Raw genomic sequence first — 24575 nt, 5'->3', positions numbered from 1 at the left:
AAATGGGGTAGTTAGCTTGACCTGATATAAGGCAACTTTCTAGGTTTGTATGGCTACATCATTGACTGAATTGCAGAGTGGGTCACAGCTGAGATGCGTGGAACTGGAGAGATGGAGTAATGGATCACACATTGGCATGGCACAGCATCATAAAACCTGTTGCGATCCACACACTCCAAAGAAGGTGAAACGAATACCACCGTGTCAGTTCAAGAATTGAACTGCAACTGCTATGTAAGCTTCCAAAAACTATAACTGAGCAATTAAAAGCAAATGAGCAGGATTATATAAAGGTCATGGTTTTTTGTGGGGTGAAGGGGACCACCATCTAAATTCTCGGGAATAACTGAGTGAGTGGATGGTATCAACACTGGAGAAGATGACTGGTAATGGAGATATGCACATTTTCTAGTCCTGATTTCTCCTGCTACCCAAGAAAGAAAGAAAGAAAGAAAGAAAGAAAGAAAGAAAGAAAGAAAGAAAAGCTGCAACGTTGTTCAAAACATTACAAGACCTAATAAGGAAGCTTCCCATTAAATAACGGGGGGGGGGGGGTTTGCTGGCTTTGCAGAGAGATTTCCGTGTAGGCAGAAGAAAGTTTCTTCGTTACACCATCTGCCCTCCCCTTTGGTTGGCAGGTCCCCCCCCCCCCATGAAGTCTTTTATTTCCTGGGAACCAGCAATTAAGAAGATCAGGGCTTTAGAAGGAAAAGAGAGAGGGAGAGAGAGGGAGAGAAAGAAAGAAAGCTTTATCACATGCATGCTGCCCAACTTGCTGCATGTGGCGAAGAAAGATCTCAAGAACTTTTAAAACCATTTCTGCTGTGAAGAATTCCAGCTCCTGCTTTGCTCATGTCCTTTGTGTGTCCCGGAATTTGTAGTGGGAGAGAAGAAAGACCAGACTTGAAGGTGGAGGAGTAAACAAGAAAAGACTGAGTGAGAGGGTGATACTGACCACATAGGCAAAACAAAGAACTGTTCTCCCCACCCCTTCGGTCTTTCTTGTCTCCTCTTTCTACCTCCAGATATAAGATCTACCTCACTGCATCGTGTCTCAGACTGGGGTTTCGCTCGAGATTCTTCCATTTTAAGGCTAGGAGAAGAGATACGTATTTGTTTCTGAGTTCACCCCCAGAAAAGAACTACCAGGGACTGGAGGTCGCTACTGCCAAGGTAAGGTTGTGTCTTCATCCGCTCTGCCTTCATCCTCTTCTCAAAAGTTGTCTGTCTTCTTAGTGGACAGAGGCCTTTCTCCTCTCATCACCTGTGAGTAAGAAAACACACACACACACACACACACACACACACACACTCATTCATTCATTTCATTCAATCAACTAAGGGGACTGTCTAGAAATATGACCTTTTTTATAATGTCAGTGCTTACAAAGAAACGAATGGTTCTTTGGAGAAAGTTGTTGTCACTCTGGTGCCGAAGAATGAGAAGGAGGGAATGGGGAAGCTATCATTTGCAATCGTTTATTGGTCGTGGCAAAAGCTTGAAAATGATTCTAGTTAACGTGAAAGCCACTGCATGAATGAAAAGCTCCTGTGCCCTTGGCGTTCTCACTGATACTTTAGAATTTTTAGCAAAAGCACTGCTGTATGGCAAGCTCCTTGGAGGCAGGGACCTGCTCCTTTTCTTTTTTTAGAACAATTTTAAAATTTATTTTAAAACAAATACAAAAACAAAAAAATCCTGTTATCCTTTAAAGGGCAGCATACATTGATGGCACTTTAGAAATGTATCTTGATAATGGTTGTATTATTATTATTATCATTATTAGCTGCAATCTTCTGAAGTGTTCCTTTAGAATTAATAATACCTATAACCACAATTTATTTATTTATTTGCTTCTTCTTTTATTAAATTTGCATTCCAGTTCTTCGTCCAAAGATTGCAGGGAGGTTTACAACACAGAACACAAAAGTCAGTACATAAACACAGTATCTATTTAACACACACACAAAATATCAGATGCAATTATAGTAAGAAATGCCTAAGAAAATACAGATTCTTACAAAAATCACAGCACGGTCCACAATATTTTAACAACTATTATTAATGCTTATGTTTTCAAAAGATGGCACTATTCAGAGAAGTTTACTTTGTGAATAATAATAATAATAATAATAATAATAATAATAATAATAATGGGATTTTAAATTGTTAAAGGTTCTTTTTTAAAAAAACAACCCCCAAAACCCCATGGAGCTCCTCCACTCTTTGAATGTTCATAGGCCCTCTGTCCTTCTGTTTGCTTCTTGGCGAAACCGCTTCCCATTCAAACCACAGTTTGGGAACTTCTGGGGTAGGGACTTTAGGTGGGACACCACATTTTCAGAGTGGCAAGAGAGGCTTAATTATCTTTTCAGCAGAGTGCTGGATAGACTTGAGAAGTGAAGGTGTGTGGACCCGGGAAGAGAAGGTTGTAGTAGTCTAGCAAGAAGTGGCCATGGTATGAACCAGAGTTTTTGTGAAGGGACAGAACAGCTATATTTTTGTCAGGCTATCTATTGATGTTTTTACTGGTGTTTTTATTGACATTATAATTTTGTATGCTCTATACCACCTTGCTGTATTTTTATGAAAGCGCAGCCTATAGATATTCCAATAATATGATATATCCACCTATTTCAGTATTGTCTATTCTGCTTATCAGATCTCAAAAGAAGCCTTTCTCATCACTTGTTACCTTATTTTAATTTGAGTAGTTGGGATGGCTACCGATACCTTTCTGAATGCAAGGCAGGTGCTCTACTACTGAGCTATGATCCCTGCAAAGGAGCCTGTCTGCTGTGTCTCTGCAAGATTATCTGCTCTGGCTTTGAAACTTCCCTATCAGCCTCGGCTGGAGACAAGATGTTCTGTCTCCATCTCTGCATCCGGCATGGCTAGGTGACAGGAGCGAGCCACACAAGAACTCTGCATAGACTTGTCAGAGCGTCAGCCTTAATGAGCACAGCATCTCACCCCCAGTAGGTCTTGCCCCATGAATCAGTTGCCGAGACTGAAAGTCCCTGCCCTCCCCACAGCCATCTAAGTTCCCACCTCTCCAGGGTTTTCCCCCAAGCAATCAGAGACTGTGCCTATGTGAATTCAACCTCTCCTCCACCATCTTCATGCCTCTTCTGGTTCTAGGTGACCAGGGAGGAGGGGAGCTGGAGGGAGAGACACCCATGCCTCTTCATCAGTTGGACTCATCTCTGCTTCTTGGCCTTCTTCTGCTTCAGCTTCTGCTTCAGCTTCTGCCTTTGATTCTGGACTCTCCCAGCTCACTGACTCTCCCAGCTCACTGACTCTCCCAGCTCACTAAGTTCTGTTACCTCTTCAGCTTCCGACACGTCCTCCTCCCAGCCTTCTCCCTCTTCTCCATCTGATCACTCATCATTTCCCCACTCCACAGGCTCTAAGCCATCTTTGCTTGGTGCTTCCTCCAACCATTCCTCTGTGTCCATCTAGTCCATGACTCCTCGGGCAGAGCTGCAGCAGAAGTGTCTGCCCTCTGAGGAGGTTGGCCACTGGATCTCTGAATGAGTCTTCCAGTCGGTGACTCCTGCAGAAACACGACAGGGAGAGTGTCCCCTGGGGGCAGGTCATTCTTCCTCCTATACATACTCAGAAGTGCATTTCCAGGTGTTCAGTTGATAATGTGATTCCTTAGGAAACATCTTTCACATTACGGAAAGATCTCCCTGGAAGCGATAATAATTAAAAGGGCCTATATAACCATTTATTTATGTCTTTCAGATTGATTGAAAGGGAAAATTCAGATGGAGAATTCATCCAAAGAAAACACTCAGCTTTTTTCAAAAAACACAATCCTGCCCATTGACAGGTCTTCTTCAAGATCAGAATCCTCAGCTTCGAAGGAGAAAGGAACAATCTGTGGAGGAATGAAGGTATAGTATAAAAGAGCTGTGGATTGTGGACTTGGCTCATTTGAAGGGGCTGAGAATTCATCATTGGGCACATTATTTCTCTGATACTTTTCAGCCAAGCCTTTTCTTCTTGCAGCCCAACTTAAATACAAAGCATCCAATACCAATCACAGCATCCATTTAAAGCTCACATTTTCTCCTGCATACTGTTGTTTACCCCCTCACAGAGCTATGCTTCCCAACCAACCTGGGAATTGTAGCTCTGTGAGGGGAATAGGGGTCTCCTAAGTTCTCTCAGCACCCTTAACAAACTACACCTCCCATAATTCTTTGGAGGAAGTCGCGGCTGTCGAAACTGGTACCATAGTTTTTCAATGTATGGTGTGAGAGCGGCCTAAGTCTGTCCCAATACAAATGGAGTCCAAACTGAAGTTTGCTGCCAGTCTGGTACTACAGAAGTGAGTTGGGGGAAAGAATTGTTCAGTGCCTGTCAGGTGTTGGCCGACGCAAAACAGCACTTCAGACTTTGAAAAGCATCAAGGCATCTCTGAACTTGCGTTATCGTTGGTGCGGCTGAGTCGTATTGCAAGATATGCACACAAAAACTCGCACACAGAGGTCAACCCCTTTTCCCGGCACCAGAGCACACACTGACACAAAGAGACCAAATCGTCTCGTCCAAGTCTCGGTGCAGAGTGGCACTTAACTACTTCCCCGGTTTGGAGAATTAAAAGCAAGTTGTGTTCATTAAACTTGCATTATGAGACAAATAAGATCATTCCCCCCTCTGCCTGCTTCTGAGGTAATCCGATTCCTTCACTGAATAAACCTTCAGTTGCCACTGAGCCATTAAGGAAGCGGCTTATTGCCTCCAAAAATAGACAGACAATCATATTAAAGCACCAGCAATTTCCCCAGGGTTGGCGTTCTCTCTGCGCTGCATATAGGATTGCTGGCTAACCAGAAAGAAAGGAGGCTTTTTGTTGCTGTCGTCAATGGATTTCAGCTATTTTAACAGGTCAGGGACATGGAAACTCAGGCCCAGCGGCCAAGCCACTCTATCTGGCCCTCAGGACTCTTCCTATACCACACCCCTTCCCTAGCCACACCCCTTCTCCCCAGGCCACACCCCCCCCACTGGCCCTGCTCCCAACCCCACTCCACACCAGACCCAGGGGAAACTGGGCTTTATACCCCAGGAAACCTGGGGAATTTGCCGCTGGGTCTTAGCTCTTGGATCTGCCCCCTGTGCCCAGGAATCTCTGCTTCTAGGCATCCTTCAGATACCAGACCTTTATTTAATTTAATTCCTGCTGCTGGAAGAATGACAAAGATTCAGTACCTAATTGTGAATATTAGGGAAGATTACATATGGGAAAATGTTCATATAGTACAATAAATTCACACTAAAATCCCAATGAATTTTCATGGTTATTTTTAAATTGAAGATATTTTGATGTGATCATGTAATTGTTATTTTGTATTTTTTTAAAAAAGAAAAATGGATTGATTTTAGAGCTGTGAACCACTTAGAAGCCATTCTGGCATCTAAGTGGTATATCAATCAATCAATCAATCAATCAATCCAACACTGGTGAAACATTTTTAAAGCACTGCCTCGTCTGTTTGCTCATTGCAGATTTTTCTTGCTGCATTATCGTTTGTTTACTTTGCGAAAGCTCTGTCAGGAAGTTACCTGAAAAGTACCATCACCCAAATAGAAAAAAGATTTGATATCCCTTCATCCCTGGTTGGCCTGATAGATGGCAGCTTTGAAATTGGTATGTGACACACACCAAGATTTTGTTGCTATATAGGCAGATGACGAGCTAAGTGTGCCTAAGTCAGTCTCTCCTTGCTTCTTAAAGGGAACCTTTTAATAATAATCCTGGTCAGCTACTTTGGAGCCAAACTTCATAGGCCAAAGATCATCGGAGCCGGTTGCCTGATCATGTCATTCGGAACATTTTTGATAGCCATGCCACAGTTCTTTATGGGACAGTAAGTATGCCACAATTTGTAGCTGCCGTTTCGCAAACAAATGTGTAAAGCTTGATCGTTCCTTCTGTTTCCAAAGTTCAGGGGTGGGTGCCATTGCTTGTGTCGATAAAATTGCACCATTCATGCTTAGAGAAACTCCAAGGTTTGCAGAACTATGGGCAACTTGGGGGGAAGGGCATGATACGATATGATACGATACGATAATCTTTATTGTCATTGTCCCATACAGAACAGAGAAATTGAAAAAAATCTACGGGGAGGGGGAGCCAGAGAACAGTCTGAGAGTGCTGAATGGCCATGTAATGTTGAGTGGCTGTTGGAGGGACCCCCCCCACCCAGAAAAACAGGTGGAAAAATAAATGGAATAGAGTATTCTTTTAAAAGGGGGCATGTCTGGCTGGCTTGCATTTCATACTGCAATGTTTTGCACTCTTTTCATAGGACGCAATTTATATGAGGGTGACTTAGAATGGAGAATAAGATTCTATCCCTGTGGAATTCCAGTTTTGCCACTTGTGGCACCATGCAGCTCATGTTGACAGCTGTGGAAATTCAGTACAGGGTACAATACGGCGACCAAGACTCAGGCCGGCTCTACCATTAGGCAGAATGAGGTTCACCACAGTTGATATATATGAACTATTCATTTCAGTGTAGCCCTTGCCTTCAGTTCAGGTAGCCTTCAACGGGAGCCTGGAATAAGCTTAAGTATATACCCCCCTCCACCGTGTAACAGGTGGTAACTCTGTAAAGAAACTGTTGGTTTTTACACAGCTATAGGTATGAGATATTTTCTTCCTCCTCCAATTCAACTGTCAGCATCTCCCCGTGTCTCCAGGATCAGAACCAGCTGCCTGTCTCAGTCTTGGAAAGAGCTCAGGCGCAAATCCATGCAGGTAAGGATAAAAAAATAATGGCAGCACTGCTCCAGGAAATATAATGTTGGTGCAATGATTCTTTTTGGCAGCTGCTTTAGTGTGATTTGATGGGAAAGGGTGTGTATATGTTGAAAGTCCCATTAGTTGAGTGTATTGGGGGAGAAATGATGTCAAAATACAAACGTCGATCTCTTGGGTTTGTGTGAACAGGGTGCGAAAAGGAAGCTGGAATTTCCATGTGGATTTACGTTTTGCTGGGAAATCTGCTACGTGGAATTGGGGAAACCCCGATCCAGCCTCTGGGGATTGCGTACATTGATGACCATGCCACAGAAGAGAGCGCAGCCTTTTACATTGGTATTTTGTTTTTCAAACCAGGTCGTATTTCTTCTCATTTCTCCCTCTGACATACCAGATGGTTTGTCCATTCTTATTGACCAGGTCTGGGACACGGGTGGCACTGTGGGTTAAACCACAGAGCCTAAGACTTGCCGATCAGAAGGTCAGCAGTTCGAATCCCCGCGACGGGGTGAGCTCTCATTGCTCGGTCCCTGCTCCTGCCAACCTAGCAGTTTGAAAGCACGTCAAAGTGCATGTAGATAAATAGGTACTGCTCCGGCGGGAAGGTAAATGGCATTTCTGTGTGCTGCTCTGGTTCGCCAGAAGCGGCTTAGTCATGCTGGCCAGATGACCCGGAAGCTGTACGCTGGCTCCCTCGGCCAATAAAGTGAGATGAGCACCGCAACCCCAGAGTCGGCCACGACTGGACCTAAGGGTCAGGGGTCCCTTTACCTTTATATTCACCAGGTCAAAGTGTAACTTTTCAGTCTAATGTGCCCGTTCTGCTTCCTTTTCTCAGGGTGTGTGCAGACGGTTGCAATAATAGGCCCCATCTTTGGCTTCCTCCTGGGCTCCTTGTGTGCCACACTGTATGTTGACATCGGCTTTGTAGACATGGGTGAGTCTGAGCAAGGCTGCAATGAGTCTGTTGAACACATCCCAATCTCTGAGGTGGGTTTGGCTGAAAGGCCCTGGGTCGTCCAGCAAGCTTCGTGGCCAGGTGGAGATTTGAACCCTGGTCACCTCCGTCCTAGTCTTCTTTTTTATATATATAATTTTTTATTAGTTTTTTAACATACCATTTTCAACAATAATTAAACATACTTTTACATCTTATTCAGCTTCTTTGACTTCCATCAGTCCTGTCTGAAAATTTTCCTATCTAATCTCTTAGTATGTATTTCTTATTTTCCCAATTACATTTCAAACTCATAACCAATATCTCTATCTTTTTCTACTCTGTAACACTTCTCATATTTCTCCTTACAAAACCTCTTGTAGTCCTACTAGCATATTTTTTTAAAATTACAGTTGCTCTTCAAATAATTCATATACTTCGTCCAATCTTCTGTAAATCTCTGGTCCCACAGGTTTCAAATCCTTCCTGTCATTTTGTCCAATTCTGCATAGTCCATTAATTTTGTCCTCCATTCTTCTTTCGTCAGAATTTCTTCTTGCTTCCATTTCTGGGCTAACAGTACTCTTGCCGCTGTTGTTGCATATAAGAACAATTGTACATCTTGCCTATTAATGTCTTGGCCGATAATACCAAGTAAAAATGCTTCTGGTTTTTTTAAGAATGTATATTTCAACATCTTTTTCATCTCATTATATATCATTTCCCAGAAGTTCTTTACTTTCTTACATTCCCACCACATATGATAAAATGTTCCTTCTTTTCCTTTACATTTCCTACATTTATTATTTGTCTTATACATTTTAGCTAATTTCACTGGTGTAATAAGCTCCGTCCTAGTCTTGACACTCTGACCACTAATCGTTCCTACTGGTGGCTGATGTTGTCATTTCTTCTTCCCTCCGCAGACAGCATAAGTATAACTCACAAGGACTCCCAGTGGGTAGGAGCTTGGTGGCTTGGCTATTTAATAGCCGGGGTGGTCAGCATCCTTGCCGCTATCCCTTTCTGGTTCTTACCGAAACATCTTCCAAGACCAGACACCCGAAAGGATTCCAGCACTTCCTCTGAGCAGTCCAAGTTCATCAACGAAGATAACAGAGAACACCGCATCACCTACCAAGAGCAAGTGAAGTTTCTCGAGATGGCTAGAGGTGAGGCCATGTGGCTGGTGAACTGAGTCACATTCAGACTTTATAAAATCTCTTTTTTTTTCAAATCAACTAGTTTGGTAACAGTCTCTACTAATTACCTTGCCTTGCTTTCCTACCCTTGGGTGATGAACTATCAAATGAGCACATTGAGGATGTGGCTGAACCACATTGCATTGAGCTTAGTGTGTGTTGGAATATTCTGAACCCTGCGAAGTCTTTGAAAACAAATTTGCATTACATGTTGTTTTCCAGTCAGTTTGTCAACAGCAGGCCACTGTTCTGTTTTGCAGATTTCCTGCCGTCACTGAAAAGCCTCTTTGGGAATCCAGTGTATTTTTTATACCTCTGCTCCAGCATCACCCAGTTCAATTCTCTCATTGGTATGGTGACTTACAAGGCAAAATACATTGAGCAGCAGTTTGGGCAATCATCTTCGAAGACGAATTTTGTCATAGGTATGAATGCCATGCTTTTAAAAAATGATTACCGTATTTTTCCGTGTATAACATGCCCCTATGTATAAGACTACAAATTAAGAAAATGAGGGGTGATTGCCCAGAGTTGAGCTTTTTTAGGGGGGATTGCAGAAAATAGCTCACCCGCATGATCTGCACGGCCACTCACATGTGTCGCAATAGCCGCTTACCATCTTTTCCCTCGCCGGCAGAAGCCGGGAGTTGTCTGCCCTATTGACACAGCAGCAGCCAATCAACAACAGGCCTTGCCGCAGCCACCAGTAGCACACCCAATATCCACTGAGAATCTCTGGATCGAGGTAGCAGCCAATTTCATGTCCCCCCTATGCACTATCTGTGTATAAGACGAGACCAAATTTTGAACCTTATTTTTAGTAAAAAAAACCACACCTCGTCTGATACACAGAAAAGTATGGCATGTAAATAGATGCCACTCTGTGCTAGCTTTGCTGAGTGGAAGCTAGGTATGGAAATAAAACATGATTTTCAGGTCAGAGCTTTCTTTGGGTATGTCAAAGGCTGCAGAATTGCGAGGCAAACATGGAGCTTCTTATATATACCGAGGGTTGAAGCCCATGCTAGTTCTCTTCAAAATATACCCAGCTGAAATTAATATCCCTGATGGACTTGGGTCCATTAATTTCAGTGGGTCTGCTTTGAGCAGAACTTAGTTGGATGCAGCCCAAGTGTTTTATTTTTGGACCAGCTGCATTACACTTTGTTGTTCTCGTTCCTCGAAGATGGAAGTTGGAATTTCTTGGCATGGCACCTATTCAACTAGTATAATCTGCGAATGCTGTTTAGGAGGAGAAAAGGCACTCAGCAGCAATTATTGCCCATAACACAGTGCCTTCCATTGTATGTCAAGCTTTTCTTAGTCCTAAGCCTCTAGCTATGTGTGAAACAATTTAAGATTATGCAAAGCAGAGGAAGTGCCACTTGAGAAGAATAGGCAAAAGGTTTATTGCTGTTACTATAGGACAACAGTCACTGATCTGGTGCCCTCCAGACTTTTTGGACTGTTGACCATGCTGGCTGGGGCTGATGGGAGTTATAGCTCAAAACATCCAGAGGGCACAAGTTTGGCAAAGACTGCTATAGCATAATAATGCAAGACACCCAGACAGGTCCCGATATGTTGTCTTTGGGCAGTAGGGAGATGAGAGGGGATGGGGGGTGGAGAAAAAATGGTCCACCTCAGATATTTCCACATTCAGCAACTATAAAAGTATATTAAAACTAGAGGGGGTGCCCAGTGCTGTATATTAAAACTAGAGGGGGTTGCCCAGTGCTACCAAAACATATTGTGATTTTTAAATGGACCGTATTTTTCGCTCCATAAGATGCACCTGACCATAAGACGCACCTAGTTTTTAGAGGGGGAATGCAAGAAAAAAAAATATTTTTAAAGGGAGCACTGAGCAGAGCCTGTATGCATCCCAGGCTCTGCTCAGCGCTCCCTTTCGCGAGCTGCGTGGAGCGTGTGTGTGGCCCTTGTAGGCTTCTCCTTCCTCGGGGGAAAAGCCCCCAAGAGCTGCAAACATGCTCCACGCGGCTCGTGAAAGGGAGTGTGACTCTTGGGGGCTTTTCTGGGAGGTGGGGGACGGGACTGAGGGGCTGCCCTCTGTCCCTTCCCCCACCTCCCGCAAAAGCCCCCAAGAGCCGTGTACCCTTTAAAGAGCGTGCGGCTCTTGTGGGCTTTTCCCCAAGGAGGAAGAAGGGACTGACGTGGCCACGCTCTCGGGGGCTTTTCCCGCCTGTCTCCTGCCTGCATTCGCTCCATAAGACGCACACACATTTCCCCTTCCATTTAGGAGAGAAAAGGTGTGTCTTATGGAACGAAAAATACAGTAATTTATAAGCTTGGACCCATTGTGCCAAAGAAAGGGGTGAAGTCAGACCAAAGTCACCATCTTGAATCAAAATGGCATCCAAGCTTCAATTATCCTTTAGTCCAGGCACGCCCAACTTCCAAGAGACTGCGTTCTACTCCCACTTTTAAAAAGCTGGCAGTAATCTGCCCATCAAAGTTGTTGAGAGTTTTTTTGGGGGGGATCAACCTGTTGGACACCCCTGCTTTAGTGGATATCAGGGTTAATTCAAACCAGAGGTGGGCAACATGAGACCTGGCACGAGTGCCAGCTTGGCCCTGTGGCTGTAGGTGCCTGGAGGCATGGGTGCCATGCAGCGTTCATGGCCCTAGCTCTGAAATTTGTGGGTGCCTTAATGCAAGAGCACCCAGAGCCCCAGGGAGTTGGCACCTATGAGGCCCAGGGACCAACTCCAGCCCTCCCAGCTTCTCTATTTGACCCTGAGAACTTCCCCCAGGCCACATTTCTTACTGGCTGTGTTTCATACCCTCTCTGAACCTTTCTTCCTGTCTGGAATGTATCTTAACTCTGATATTGCTTGTTGCTTGCCAGGGTAGAGACTAGAGAAGGGCGTCTGAGTGTGTGCAGGAACTCGACTATTGCATAAAGGCAAAACTGACGTGATTTGCTCCACGAGTGTTTCCCTCTGGGTCCAATTCAGAAGGTATGGAATACCAAAATCATGTACAAGTGCAATACGGAATGTGTCTCAAAGCCAAAGTTCCATCCAAGTGACCATTCATTCAATAAAGAGAATTGAATGATTTTTACACAGCTGAGGCACTGCTACTGCAATTTGGGTGATTGAGGGCAACAGTACAACACTCCCGGGGATGTGAATAGGTTTTTCCCGCCCAGTCTGCGGATTATCCTTTAGCAACAAGTACACTTGTAGGAAATCAGCCCTGAGTGATCACTGGAAGGACAGATCCTGAAGCTGAGTCTCCAATAATTTGGCCACATCGTGAGAAGAGAAGACTCCCTGGAAAAGACCCTGATGTTGGGAAAGATGGAGGGCACCAGGAGAAGGGGACGACAGAGGACGAGATGGTTGGACAGTGTTCTCGAAGCTACCAACATGAGTTTGACTAAACTGCAGGAGGCAGTGGAAGACAGGAGTGCCTGGCGTGCTCTGGTCCATGGGGTCATGAAGAGTCGGACACGACTAAACAACAACAACACTTGTAGAGATTCTTTGCTCTTTATGGAATGAATAACACTCATACACTTGTACCTGATTTTGACATTGCATACATTAGGTAAAGACTATATTTAACGAAACGGACACTTGGTGGAATGTAAATGTCTTATTTTTACATTTTGCCTTTGGGAAATTCTATATAATTACATACAGAGTTATGTGAGCTGTGTTTCTGTATTTCTCTATATTCCTTTGTGTTGTGTTCCAACAGAAGGAGCAATAACTGGTACTGGCTGCAGAATTTTTCAGGGGAATTCTGTAGGTCGCTAAAAACGAGACCACGCCGTATTGATTTTCCTCTTTGTTTGAGGGGCTGTAGGTCTCATCAATATCCCTGCTGTGGCTTTGGGGATATTCTCCGGAGGGCTGATCATGAAGAAATTCAGGCTGAACGTTTTGGGGGCGGCCAAGTTGTCCCTGGGATCCTCTTTCTTTGGATACCTCCTCCTGCTGCTGCTCTTTGCCATTGGCTGCAAGAATGCTGAAGTGGCAGGCCTGACCGTCTCCTACAAAGGGTATGTTCAACCAGGCTGGGGAGTGGCTTTGGTGAAATGCTGTTCGAAATGGACTTGCAAGAGACCTTCTTCTTATACAGTGGTACCTCTGGTTGCGAACGGGATCCGTTCCGGAGGCCCGTTCGCAACATGAAAAGAGCTCAACCCGCAGCGGTGTGTCTGCGCAGGTTGCGATTCACCGCTTCTGTGCATGTGTGAGCGACGAAACCCAGAAGTAACCCTTTCCGGTACTTCCAGGTCGCCATGGGACATAACCTGAAAGAATGTAACATGAAGCGGATGTAACATGAGTTGTGACTGTATTTGTGTGGACTAACTTGACCGCTTTGATCTAGGGAACTCACAGCTTTCCAAGTGCCTCATCACTTTCAATCTGCACTGGCAAGAACTTGTTTTTCAAGGTGATTGAGCGGGTGGTTGCTGAACAACTCCAAGCACGCCTGGAGGAAACGGACCATTTGGATCCCTTCCAATCGGGATTCAGGCCTCACCATGGGACTGAAACTGCCTTGGTCGCGCTGGTTGATGATCTCCGGCGGGCTAGGGACAAAGGTGAGAGCTGTTTCCTAGTTCTGCTGGATCTCTCAGCGGCCTTTGACACCATCGACCATAACATCCTTCTGGACCGTCTAGAGGGGCTGGGAGCTGGGGGCACTGTTATACAGTGGTTCCGCTCCTTCCTCCTGGGCCGTGTCCAGAAGGTGGTGGTGGGGGGTGAGTGTTCAGACCCCTGGGCTCTCACTTGTGGGGTGCCTCAGGGTTCTGTCCTCTCCCCCATGCTTTTTAATATCTATATGAAGCCGCTGGGAGAGATCATCAGGGGGTTTGGACTGGGTGTTCATCAGTATGCAGATGACACCCAGCTCTACCTCTCCTTTAAATCAGAACCAGTGAAGGCGGTGAAGGTCCTGTGTGAGTGCCTGGAGGCGGTTGGAGGTTGGATGGCGGCTAACAGATTGAGGTTGAATCCTGACAAGACAGAAGTACTGTTTTTGGGGGACAGGAGGCGGGCAGGTGTGGAGGATTCCCTGGTCCTGAATGGGGTAACTGTGCCCCTGAAGGACCAGGTGCGCAGCCTGGGAGTCATTTTGGACTCACAGCTGTCCATGGAGGCGCAGATTAACTCTGTGTCCAGGGCAGCTGTCTACCAGCTCCACCTGGTACGCAGGCTAAGACCCTACCTGCCCGCGGACTGTCTCGCCAGAGTGGTGCATGCTCTAGTTATCTCACGCTTGGACTACTGCAATGCGCTCTACGTGGGGCTACCTTTGAAGGTGACCCGGAAACTGCAATTAATCCAGAATGCGGCAGCTAGACTGGTGACTGGGAGTGGCCGCCGGGACCACATAACACCGGTTCTGAGAGATCTGCATTGGCTCCCAGTACGTTTCCGAGCACAATTCAAAGTGTTGGTGCTGACCTTTAAAGCCCTAAACGGCCTCGGTCCTGTATACCTGAAGGAGCGTCTCCACCCCCATCGTTCAGCCCGGACACTGAGATCCAGCGCTGAGGGCCTTCTGGCGGTTCCCTCATTGCGAGAAGTGAGGTTACAGGGAACCAGACAGAGGGCCTTCTCGGTAGTGGCGCCCGCCCTGTGGAACGCCCTCCCATCAGATGTCAAAGAGATAAAGAATTACCTGACGTTCAGAAGACATCTTAAGGCAGCCCTGTTCAGGGATGTTTTTAATATGTAATGCTGTATTGTTTTTAATACTGATTGGGAGCCGCCCAGAGTGGCTGGGGAAACTCAGCCAGATGGGCGGGGTATAAATAATAAATTATTATTATTATTATTATTATTAGTGTAGCAGCACCTGCTCTCTCAAACTCCCTGCCTTTTGATATTAGGCAAGTGACTTCATTGTAGTGTTTTTGATGTCTGCCAAAAGCGGTTCAGGTTAGCTTACTAATACATGTGCTTTTATTACACACGTGTTTTTTAAAAAAATCTGTGGATTTTATCTGTATTTATTATTTTATGATTTTCTTGCTACTTTTAATGAATATTTTGTAACTGCTTAGAGATAGGGATTTGCTTTTTTTCTGATTCAGTGGTATATAAATTTTAGTAAATAAATAAACAAAAGCTTTGAAAATATACTGCAGCTAATGTGCTGCTTTTCACTGCCCCTGAAGTTTTCTTCAGGAACTGCAGCACACAGAGCCGATATGTGTGTGATCTGCCGGTTGTGTTCTCGGCCATGTGAATTTTTCAGACAGTCGTAGTACCAGCACCATGCATTTAGAGCACTCTTGTGCCACTTTAAGGGGAAACACATCATGTTCCTTCTGGGGTAGTTTGTCCACCTTTGGTCCCCATCCTGCACTCAGCTCAGCCCTCACCTGTGGCTCCTAGAAGCTGTCAGCGTACAACAACACAGGAAGGGCTTCGACTGGGCAGCTAATCAAGTGAGGGTAGCTGATAGGTATTAAACTCTTGATGAGTTAGGGCAGGCATCCCCAAACTCGGCCCTCCAGATGTTTAATAATAATAATAATAATAACAATAATAATAATAATAACTTATACCCCACCCTTCCCGGTTCAAAAACCGGGCTCAGGGCGGCTAACAACAAATTTAAAACACTTAAAAACACTTAATTATAAAAGCAGCATAAAATACAGTATAAAACATGAATAACAATAAAATTCAAAAATCAAAAATCAATTAGATAATCCCCAGGGCTACAGTTTTTTGGGGGACTACAATTCCCATCATCCCTGACCACTGGTCCTGTTAGCTGGGGATGATGGGAGTCGTAGTCCCAAAAACATCTGGAGGGCCGAGTTTGGGAATGCCTGAGTTAGGGGCTTCCCCTGCATGCATGGCAGATTGAGTGGATGAGACCAATAGCGGGTCCAACATTTAAGAAGAAGAAGAAGAGGAAGAAGAAGAAGAAGAAGAAGAAGAAGAAGAAGAAGAAGAAGAAGAAGAAGAAGAAGAGAAGAGTTTGGATTTGATATCCCGCCTTTCACTCCCCTTCAGGAGTCTCAAAGCAGCTAACATTCTCCTTTCCCTTCCTCCCCCACAACAAACACTCTGTGAGGTGAGTGAGGCTGAGAGACTTCAAAGAAGTGTGACTGGCCCAAGGTCACCCAGCAGCTGCATGTGGAGGAGCGGAGACGCGAACCCGGTTCCCCAGATTACATGACTCTTAACCACTACACCACACTGGCTCCCAGTGTGGTTTCTGCATATCCTGCAGAGAGAAATGAGGGACAGGTGGGGCTTGTCAACCTGGAAGTGTAGCCCATCTAGGAGAAGGAAAACTCTAATTCTCAACCTATTTCGCCTTGTGGGATATCTAAGGAGTAAACTCTGCACAAATCTGGAGTGGAGTCCCTAACATGTTTGGATGGAGCCTTGTACACCTCCTTCTGGCAACTCCTGCAGCCAAGCTGGTGCCAAACATCTTGCTCTGATTTCCTTTGGATCACATCAGCAAGGTTGAGATAGGGGGTCTTGTCATATGGGCAGCCCAAGACCTCCATACACACTGCCAAGACTTGCACCCCAGGAAGGTCACTTTGGTGCTGCTAATGCATCAATTTGATTTCACCCTCAGAGGCTCACTCCATTGCCTATCAAGACAGACAGATGCCAACAATTGTTGTTGTTTAGTCATGTCCGACTCTTCGTGACCCCATGGACCAGAGCACGCCAGGCACTCCTGTCTTCCACTGCCTCACACAGTTTATTCAAACTCATGCTGGTAGCTTCGAGAACACTGTCCAACCATCTCGTCCTCTCTTGTCCCCTTCTCCTTGTGCCCTCAAGCTTTCCCAACATCAGGGTCTTTTCCAGGGAGTCTTCTCTTCTAATGAGGTGGCCAAAGTATTGGAGCCTCAGCTTCAGGATCTGTCCTTCCAGTGAACACTCAGGGCTGATTTCCTTCAGAATGGATATGTTTGATCTTCTTGCAGTCCATGGGACTCTCAAGAGTCTCCTCCAGCACCATAATTCAAAAGCATCAATTCTTCAGCAATCAGCCTTCTTTACGGTTCAGCTTTAACTATACGGACCTTTGTTGGCAAGGTGATGTCTTTTAAAAAGTCACTGCTTCCCTCAAAGAATTCTAGGAGCTGTCGTTTGTTAAGGGTGCTGCCGAGAGCTACAAGGAAACCCCTATTACCCTCACAGAGCTACAATTCCCCGAGTTCCCTGGGAAGAGGGGTTGATTGTTAAATCACTCTGGGAATTGTGACTCTGTGAGGGGAATAGGGGCCTCCACACAATTCTCTGCACTCTCAGCAAGCTACAATTCCCTGTATTGTTTCGGGGAAGGTATAACTCTTTAAAGTGGTATGACATTGCTTTAAATTTACAGAGCAGGAGCGGCTTTAGTCAGATGGTAAATAGCTTTTCAAAAGATGCCCCCCCCACACACACATTATATAAGCCTTCAAAAATTCTGACTCCGGGATCAGTATCCCAAAAGGAAAAATGATTTCCTCATCCAACCCCTGGTCTCATAAACACAGCCTCTGGCATACAGGAGATGTTAGCATCTTTGCCTTCAGAGAGGTTGATGACAGTGCCTGGAACAGTAAACATGGAAAAGCTTTTCTCGGATAAAAGGATGTCATGTCCTTGAAAGCAGGCTTGTTGAGCATGTTCGACATTAGAGGCGGGGGACAAGGAAACAGAGCTTGAATCAATATCCAGTCCATAGGCCTTCCTGTAATCTTTTGAAAGGTTGTGGTAATCACTGTTGGCAATGACCCCATCGAAAGAGACTAATATAGAGTGTCACATGGCTTTGTCTGGCTGCTATTGGCCATTCTTCGATGAAGCACTATTTCTGGAGTATTTTCTGATAACCTCTGCAACCTAGTCCTAGTCATTCATAGCCCTGTGCACCTAGAGCTGGGGTAAGGAAACTTTTTAACTAGATAAAGACTGGTTCCCACCCCACAGACGAACACTGACAGGTGGGCTGTAAAACCTACTTGTCAATCATGACAACAAATACTATAAAAATCCCTTGCGTGGATTTGGCGCTGCCTAGGGACGCGGGTGGCGCTGTGGGTAAAACCTCAGTGCCTAGGACTTGCCGATCGTATGGTCGGCGGTTCGAATCCCCGCGGTGGGGTGAGCTCCCGTCGTTCGGTCCCAGCTCCTGCCCACCTACCAGTTTGAAAGCACTCTTAAGTGCAAGTAGATAAATAGGGACCGCTTTATAGCAGGAAGGTAAACGGCGTTTCCATGTGCTGCACTGGTGCTGGCTCACCAGCTGCAGCTTCGTCACGTTGGCCACGTGACCCGGAAGTGTCTTCGGACGGCGCCAGCTCACGGCCTCTAGAGCGAGATGAGCACGCAACCCTAGAGTCGGACACGACTGGCCCGTACGGGCAGGGGTACCTTTACCTTTACCTCTAGTGGACAACTGGGGACTGCAGTACAAGGGGCAGAAGTCCCCAGGCACTGATTGTTAAAACAGTTTTGGGAATTGTACTCCTGTGAGGGGAATAGGAGCCTCCAAACAACTCTCAGAACCTTTAACAAACTATACCTCCCAGAATTCTTTGGGGTAAGCCATGACTGTTTAAAGTGGTATCACCACAATTTAAATGTATGGTGTGAATGGGGCCGTTGATGAAATTATGGGCACCTAGCGCATCAAACTGACCAAACTGCGGGAGGCAGTGGAAGACAGGAGTGCCTGGCGTGCTCTGGTCCATGGGGTCACGAAGAGTTGGACACGACTAACAACAACAACAACAAAGCGCATCATTGTTTTCTTTTAGAAAACAGGTGGAAGACATGCTTTTTTCCATCAGGCTTTTGGATGTGGAGAACGTCAAGGGTTGGAATTTTATGAATAGTTTGCTGCTGTTGTTATGGGTTGTATTGAAAAGTTTGCTTTTCAGTTCTTGTGTTGTACAGTTAGGATGTGGTTTTGTGTTGCAAACTGCCCCCAGCCTTTGGGTGAAGGACTATAGCTGTGTCTGTTTTGGATGCAGAAGTTCAAGTTCAATCCATGACATCTCCAGGTAGCACTGGGAAATATAACACTGAAGAGCCACTACCAGCCAGTGTTGACAGTACTGATCTAGATCAGCCAATGGCCTGACTCCATATGAGACACCTTCCTCTGTATATTAATCAGTTACATTTCCGTTGACCAGGCTGGCTGGGGATAATGGTTACTGGAGTCTGCAATGTTGCCTACTTTTTATAATTTTTATTTTGCTTTAAACAAATACAGATAAATATAAACAACCAAGATTACAAAAGAAAAATCCTTAATAATAATAATGGAAAAGGCTAAAAAACTACAAAAAAATCAAAGTACATGGCATAGAACATAAGGCATTATGGGAAAGAAAAAAGAAAAAGAATCCCTCACCTTGGTATCTGAGAACATTTCCCTATGTGGTATCATTCTAAACATAACCAGGTCTTTATTGATGAACCCTTATCCCCTCGATAATTATTTAAACATTCCCATTCTTCTCTCACCATCTTTTTAGGTTTATCTCTTATTGCATCTCTCAGCTTCGCGAGCTCCAAGTACTCGCACAATTTGACTACCCATTCATCTTTGTGGTTGCCCACTTATTTCTGTGACATAAGTGGAAATTCAGTGACTATTGTGTTGTATCCAATGGAGTATTAGTGGCAAGGAGAATTCTCCCCTCCTCCCTCCCTACACAGACACAGCTTGTTGAGTGGGGCATAGCTGCTATGCTATCTTTTTGGCTGGTGAGTCCCTGTTGCTTACCAGGAGGAGGCTGTGGGGAGGTCAGCGCGGTGCAAAAGCACCTGGAGGACTGCGGGATTGGCTTCTCCAGTGCATTTGCACCGTGCTAACCTCTTTGCTGTCTTCCTCCTCTTCCTCCTCTTCCTCCTCCTCTCCTTCCTGGAGAGCCCAAAAGTTTGCATAGTGGCTGCACCCCACCTGCAGAGCTGCTTCTGTCCCCACAGCAGCCTTCTGCAGCCTCCGAAAAGCCTCTCCTAATTATTTCCCCCTCCCCTTTCTCCAGCCACAAACAGGTGGAACGAACTCTGTTTTCGGAGTGCAACTCGGGCTGCATCTGCTCCAAGAATGAATGGGATCCCATATGCGGGGAAAACGGAATCACCTACATCTCGGCTTGCCTTGCTGGTTGCAAAACATCCAATGGAAGTGGGAAAGACATGGTAAGTGGCTTCTTTCTGACTGGTCCTTCCTCTACTTTGATAAGTAAAGGACCAATTCACGTGTTTTTGCAATGTCCTATACTCAAAAAGTTTTGGGAGAAAAGGGTGAATTATATAAATATGACTGCACCAAAAAAAAAAAAAAAAAAGCTAACATTTTCAGAGGATAATATTTTTTTGAACTACATACCTGCTATATCGAATCTGACAACTGGACAATGTCAATGGATTCTATATAACCTTACTGTGGTCAAAAGGTCAATGTTGCTGCATTGGAAAAATAAAAGTGTCTGGCTCTATTTATTCAGTGGATTGCAGGCATGACTACACTTGCCACCTATGTGTGGATTGCTTATAGACCTAGACTTTCCATGGACAAGTATAATGGAATTTGGAACTCATTTATATGAAATGCAGTAGGTGAAAATGGTAATTGTTAACTGTTAACAATTGGTATAGTGATCTAATACACCTTTTTGCATTTTTCTTTCTTCACTAAAAAACCCAAAACACCGCTTTTCATGTGTTGTATTTAAATTCAATTTAATATATATATTTTTTTAAGTAAAGGAACAATTCTCACAACCCTTCTTATGCTCATTTGCAATGGTGGAATCAAGCTGGCTCCAGGTCAAGTATTAGCTGCCAACATGGAATTGCAAATGTCAGGGCTCAAGAGGGCTGACAGCCCCCCCTTTTTTACAAGAATAGTTGAACCAGTAGCAGTCAGATACAGAGGGTAGAGTGAACTGCAGCTCACCCCCCCCCCCACACACATTTCCTGTTCTCCAGAACGTCCTCTCCATAGTCTGCTGCCTTGGTCGTCTTTGTGCTCTGCTTATAAATGCCACCAGCCCTACTGCCCTAGCGTCAGGGACTGGACTGAAGGTGACAAGACTGAGGAGGAATGGTGGAGCTTTCCCCTACCTCACTTCTCTTCCCGAAGCTTCCAGAGAAGATGAAGGCAGTATTGAATTACAGCAGTAGTTTGAGGAAGGTCACAGCTCAGAGACAGGCAGAGACAGAAGAGTTGGGAGGTGTTGGGAGAAGACAAGCTGAGCAGCCAGCTGACAACTTGTCACTGGAGAGTATTTCTGACCCCCCTTCTCCCAGAACCTGGCATTCATTGAGAGTGCAAGAGGAAAGGACTCAGAGACAATTAGCCCCTGGTGGCCACCATAAGGGGAAGTGCTGTTGCTAGGAAGGGAGGGGGCAACGCCATTAACGGGAGACTAACTGCATTCCTTTGTCTCTCACTGTGATGATTGAATAAACTCATTAGTAAGAACTCTTCTTTGTTTTTCTCTGCTTCTTGCTGCCACTGGGGGAGGGATAGAATTCCCCGAAGCCTGACACCTAGTTAAGAAAGGAAAGAAAAATGGTTGTCCATGTCTGCTGATGCAACATCATAAGGTGTTTTTTTTAGTGAGGGGAGGTACCCATCAAAGTGGAATAGGATGTAGGATCCACCATATTGAGGTTGGTTAGACCTAGAGGAGACCTTGATCAAGATCCCTTACAAGTGGCACTGGCCCTGCCCAGACCAGGTTGATTCCACCCTGCCCTATAGCCATGGTTGGCCATCTGTCATGGTTGCTTTAGTTGAGATTCCTGCATTGCAGCGGGTTCGACTAGATGACCCTCGGGACCCCTTATGATTCTATGATTTCGGCACAATGTAGCTCATATCTGTGTTTGTTTCGGCACCTCTCCCCATTGCAAGTCCATTGGTTGGATCCAGAGACATGGATAAGACACAGTCAGCTCCTGTGAATGGATGGAGTGGGTGTCAATCTCTGCTCCCCACTTCTCTATGCCCCTAAAAAATTGTAATGGAGGGGACCTCAAACAGTGTTGGAAATGGCATTCATGAGGAATATGGAAACAGCACCTCTGCTGTATCAAACCTGATTTCATTCCTGGAAAGACAACTTTCTTCAATAGAAGGACATTTTTTAATCCAACCCGTTTTGACCTTAGTCAAATGTGATGGTGTCAAGCTGTAATGCCACAACTTTTGCAAATGTGTATTGCTACCTGAAGTCGTTGCTGTGGCCCTTCTAGCATTCAAGAACTTCTCACAGTGTTTGGGAATGTTTTGCTTTTTAAACTGTTAGGAACAATGTGCTGGTTTTATTTTTATATTTTTAAAGGCCTTGATTTTCTGTAACTTGGTCCACGATTAGCCTTGCATGTCATATTTACCATACATTTTTACGTGCTTCGTTCCAGATATTTTATAACTGCAGCTGTGTGGGGATCACAGAATTGTCGTCAAGGCAGTCTTCAGCTGTGATGGGACCATGCCAAAAAGGAAACGAATGCCCCAAAATGTTCCTCTATTTTCTGGTTGTATCAGTAATCACATCTTTCACCCTGTCCATTGGAGGGACTCCTGGATACATTTTACTCCTACGGTGAATAGCTTAGTCGTTTCCACTGAATGCAATACGTATCCCCAAGTGCTAAAGGGAATTATGTAGGAATGGAAATTTAGCAGGAGTGGACAGATCAGTCTATGGCTGTGTCATTGTCTCATGTGCTCATTGATTCCATCCTATTTCAGCATTAGTCTGCATTTTGTGTGTGTCATATTTATATATATATTATTTATATCACACACACATTCACATGCATACCCAATTTTTCAAAAACCTTAATTTAAATATGTAAAAAAAATATTTCCGTATTTTTTGCTCTATAAGATTCACTTTTTCCCTCCTAAAAAGTAAGGGGAAATGTGTGTGCATCTTATGGAGCAAATGCAGGCTTCGCAGCTATCCCAGAAGCCAGAACAGCAAGAGGGATTGCTGCTTTCACTGCACAGTGATCCCTCTTGCTGTTCTGGCTTCTGAGATTCAGAATATTTTTTTTCTTGTTTTTCTCCTCCAAAAACTAGGTGCGTCTTGTGGTCTGGTGCGTCTTATAGAGCAAAAAATACGGTATCTCATTGCACACAGTTCTCAACATATTTTATCCTAAAATGTGTGCTTTAATGCTTTGTAGTAACTTTTTTTTCCACCCAGGAAATGTGGATCAGAAATCAAATTCCTTAAGCATCCTTTGTCATTGGTGTCAAATTCCCCCTCCTCAACAGCTAGCCCAGAAGTAGAGCACCTGATCTACGTCTAGGAGAGGGCCTGAGGTCCCCCAGATTTTGTTGGACTTAAGTTCCCACCATCTGGCTGAGCCAACTGGGGCTGATGGGAGGTGGGCTCCAGCAACACCTGGAGGGCAACAGGTTTTCCAGCCGGGATCTAGTGAAACTTGCCTGATGTTGACATGATGGTTTTCTGCATTTTTGGCATGAGAAGTTGAGTCAGACCATTGGTCCATCAACTCAGCACTTATCTACCCCAGGGTTTCCCAAACATGGGCTTCCAGCCGTTTTTTGGGCTACAGTTCCCATCATCCCTCATCACTGGTCCTGCTAATTAGGAGTGATGGGAGTCGTTGTCCAACAACAGCTGGAGACCCAAGTTTGGGAAACTCTAATCTACACTGGTGGAATGCAGGTGGCGCTGTGGGTTAAACCACAGAGCCTAGGACTTGCCGCTGAGAAGGTCAGCGGTTCGAATCCCCACAACGGGGTGAGCTCCCGTTGCTCGGTCCCTGCTCCTGCCAGCCTAGCAGTTCGAAAGCACGTCAAAGTGCAAGTAGATAAATAGGTACCGCTCCGGCGGGAAGGTAAACAGCATTTCTGTGCGCTGCTCTGGTTCACCAGAAGTGGCTTAGTCATGCTGGCCACATGACCCGGAAGCTGTACGCTGGCTCCCTTGGCCAGTAAAGCGAGATGAGCGCCGTAACCCCAGAGTCGGCCCCGACTGGACCTAATGGTCAGGGGCCCCTTTATCTTTACCTTTAATCTACACTGACTGAAAGTGGTTCTCCTAGATTTCAAACTGGGTTCTCTCTGGGGATTGAACCTGGAACTTTCCTTATGCAAGACAGATGCTCTACCACAGGCATATCCAACTCCCAAGAGACTGTGACTTTTTGTACACGATAAGGATTCTGTGATCTACCGGGATCAGCTGGGCATCTACCGGTAGATCAAGATCTACTGGTTGGACATCACTGCTCTACCACTTGAGTTACAGGGCTTCCAGCATTCCATATAAGTGGCTGTCAGTGGAAAGTGGGGCAGGAAACCACAAAACATTTTGTATTTATTTCTTTATTTCACAAAATTTATGTGCCACTTGACTGCAAAAAAACAAAACAAAAACAGCAACCCCTCAAAGCATTATACCGAAAACTAAAACGAGAAAACTGAGAGAAAATTACAACCCTACCTATGAAGGTAAAATACTGAAGCTGATTAAGGTTATCTCAACTTTCTAAGCATCTGGGTAGCCTTGTTGAAATGAGAATGTCTTTAGCAGGCGCAGAAAAGAGGTTGGTGAAGGAGCCTGCTTGGTATCAATAGGCAGAGAGTTCCAAGGTTTAGGGCCTGCAGTTAAAGCCATGGTTATCC

At 45.1% G+C, this 24575-nt stretch overlaps 1 protein-coding gene across 2 annotated transcripts in view; it reads left to right on the top strand.

Annotated features, from left to right (window-relative positions):
- Window positions 1-698: 698 nt before the first annotated feature.
- Window positions 699-24575, top strand: part of LOC309351818 (solute carrier organic anion transporter family member 1C1-like) — a 28918-nt gene continuing 5041 nt past the window's right edge. Inside the window, exons 1-12 of one of the 2 annotated variants that reach the window (XM_081879852.1) lie at window positions 699-1173; window positions 3752-3903; window positions 5522-5663; window positions 5751-5883; window positions 6703-6779; window positions 6972-7118; window positions 7621-7719; window positions 8646-8891; window positions 9182-9346; window positions 12759-12954; window positions 19942-20098; window positions 22331-22515. In XM_081879852.1, coding sequence (XP_081735978.1) covers window positions 3775-3903; window positions 5522-5663; window positions 5751-5883; window positions 6703-6779; window positions 6972-7118; window positions 7621-7719; window positions 8646-8891; window positions 9182-9346; window positions 12759-12954; window positions 19942-20098; window positions 22331-22515 — 1676 coding nt within the window. In that variant the 5' untranslated portion in view covers window positions 699-1173; window positions 3752-3774. Of the gene's footprint in view, window positions 1174-3751; window positions 3904-5521; window positions 5664-5750; window positions 5884-6657; window positions 6780-6971; window positions 7119-7620; window positions 7720-8645; window positions 8892-9181; window positions 9347-12758; window positions 12955-19941; window positions 20099-22330; window positions 22516-24575 lie in introns of both variants that reach the window. The other variant, XM_081879851.1, reaches the window with a different exon arrangement.

The sequence above is a fragment of the Podarcis erhardii genome (assembly GCF_964252035.2).
Source record: "Podarcis erhardii genome assembly, chromosome: 10".
Lineage (NCBI taxonomy): Eukaryota > Metazoa > Chordata > Lepidosauria > Squamata > Lacertidae > Podarcis > Podarcis erhardii.
Note: the sequence above shows the minus strand (reverse complement) of the source record. Positions and strands in the feature narration are given on the sequence as shown.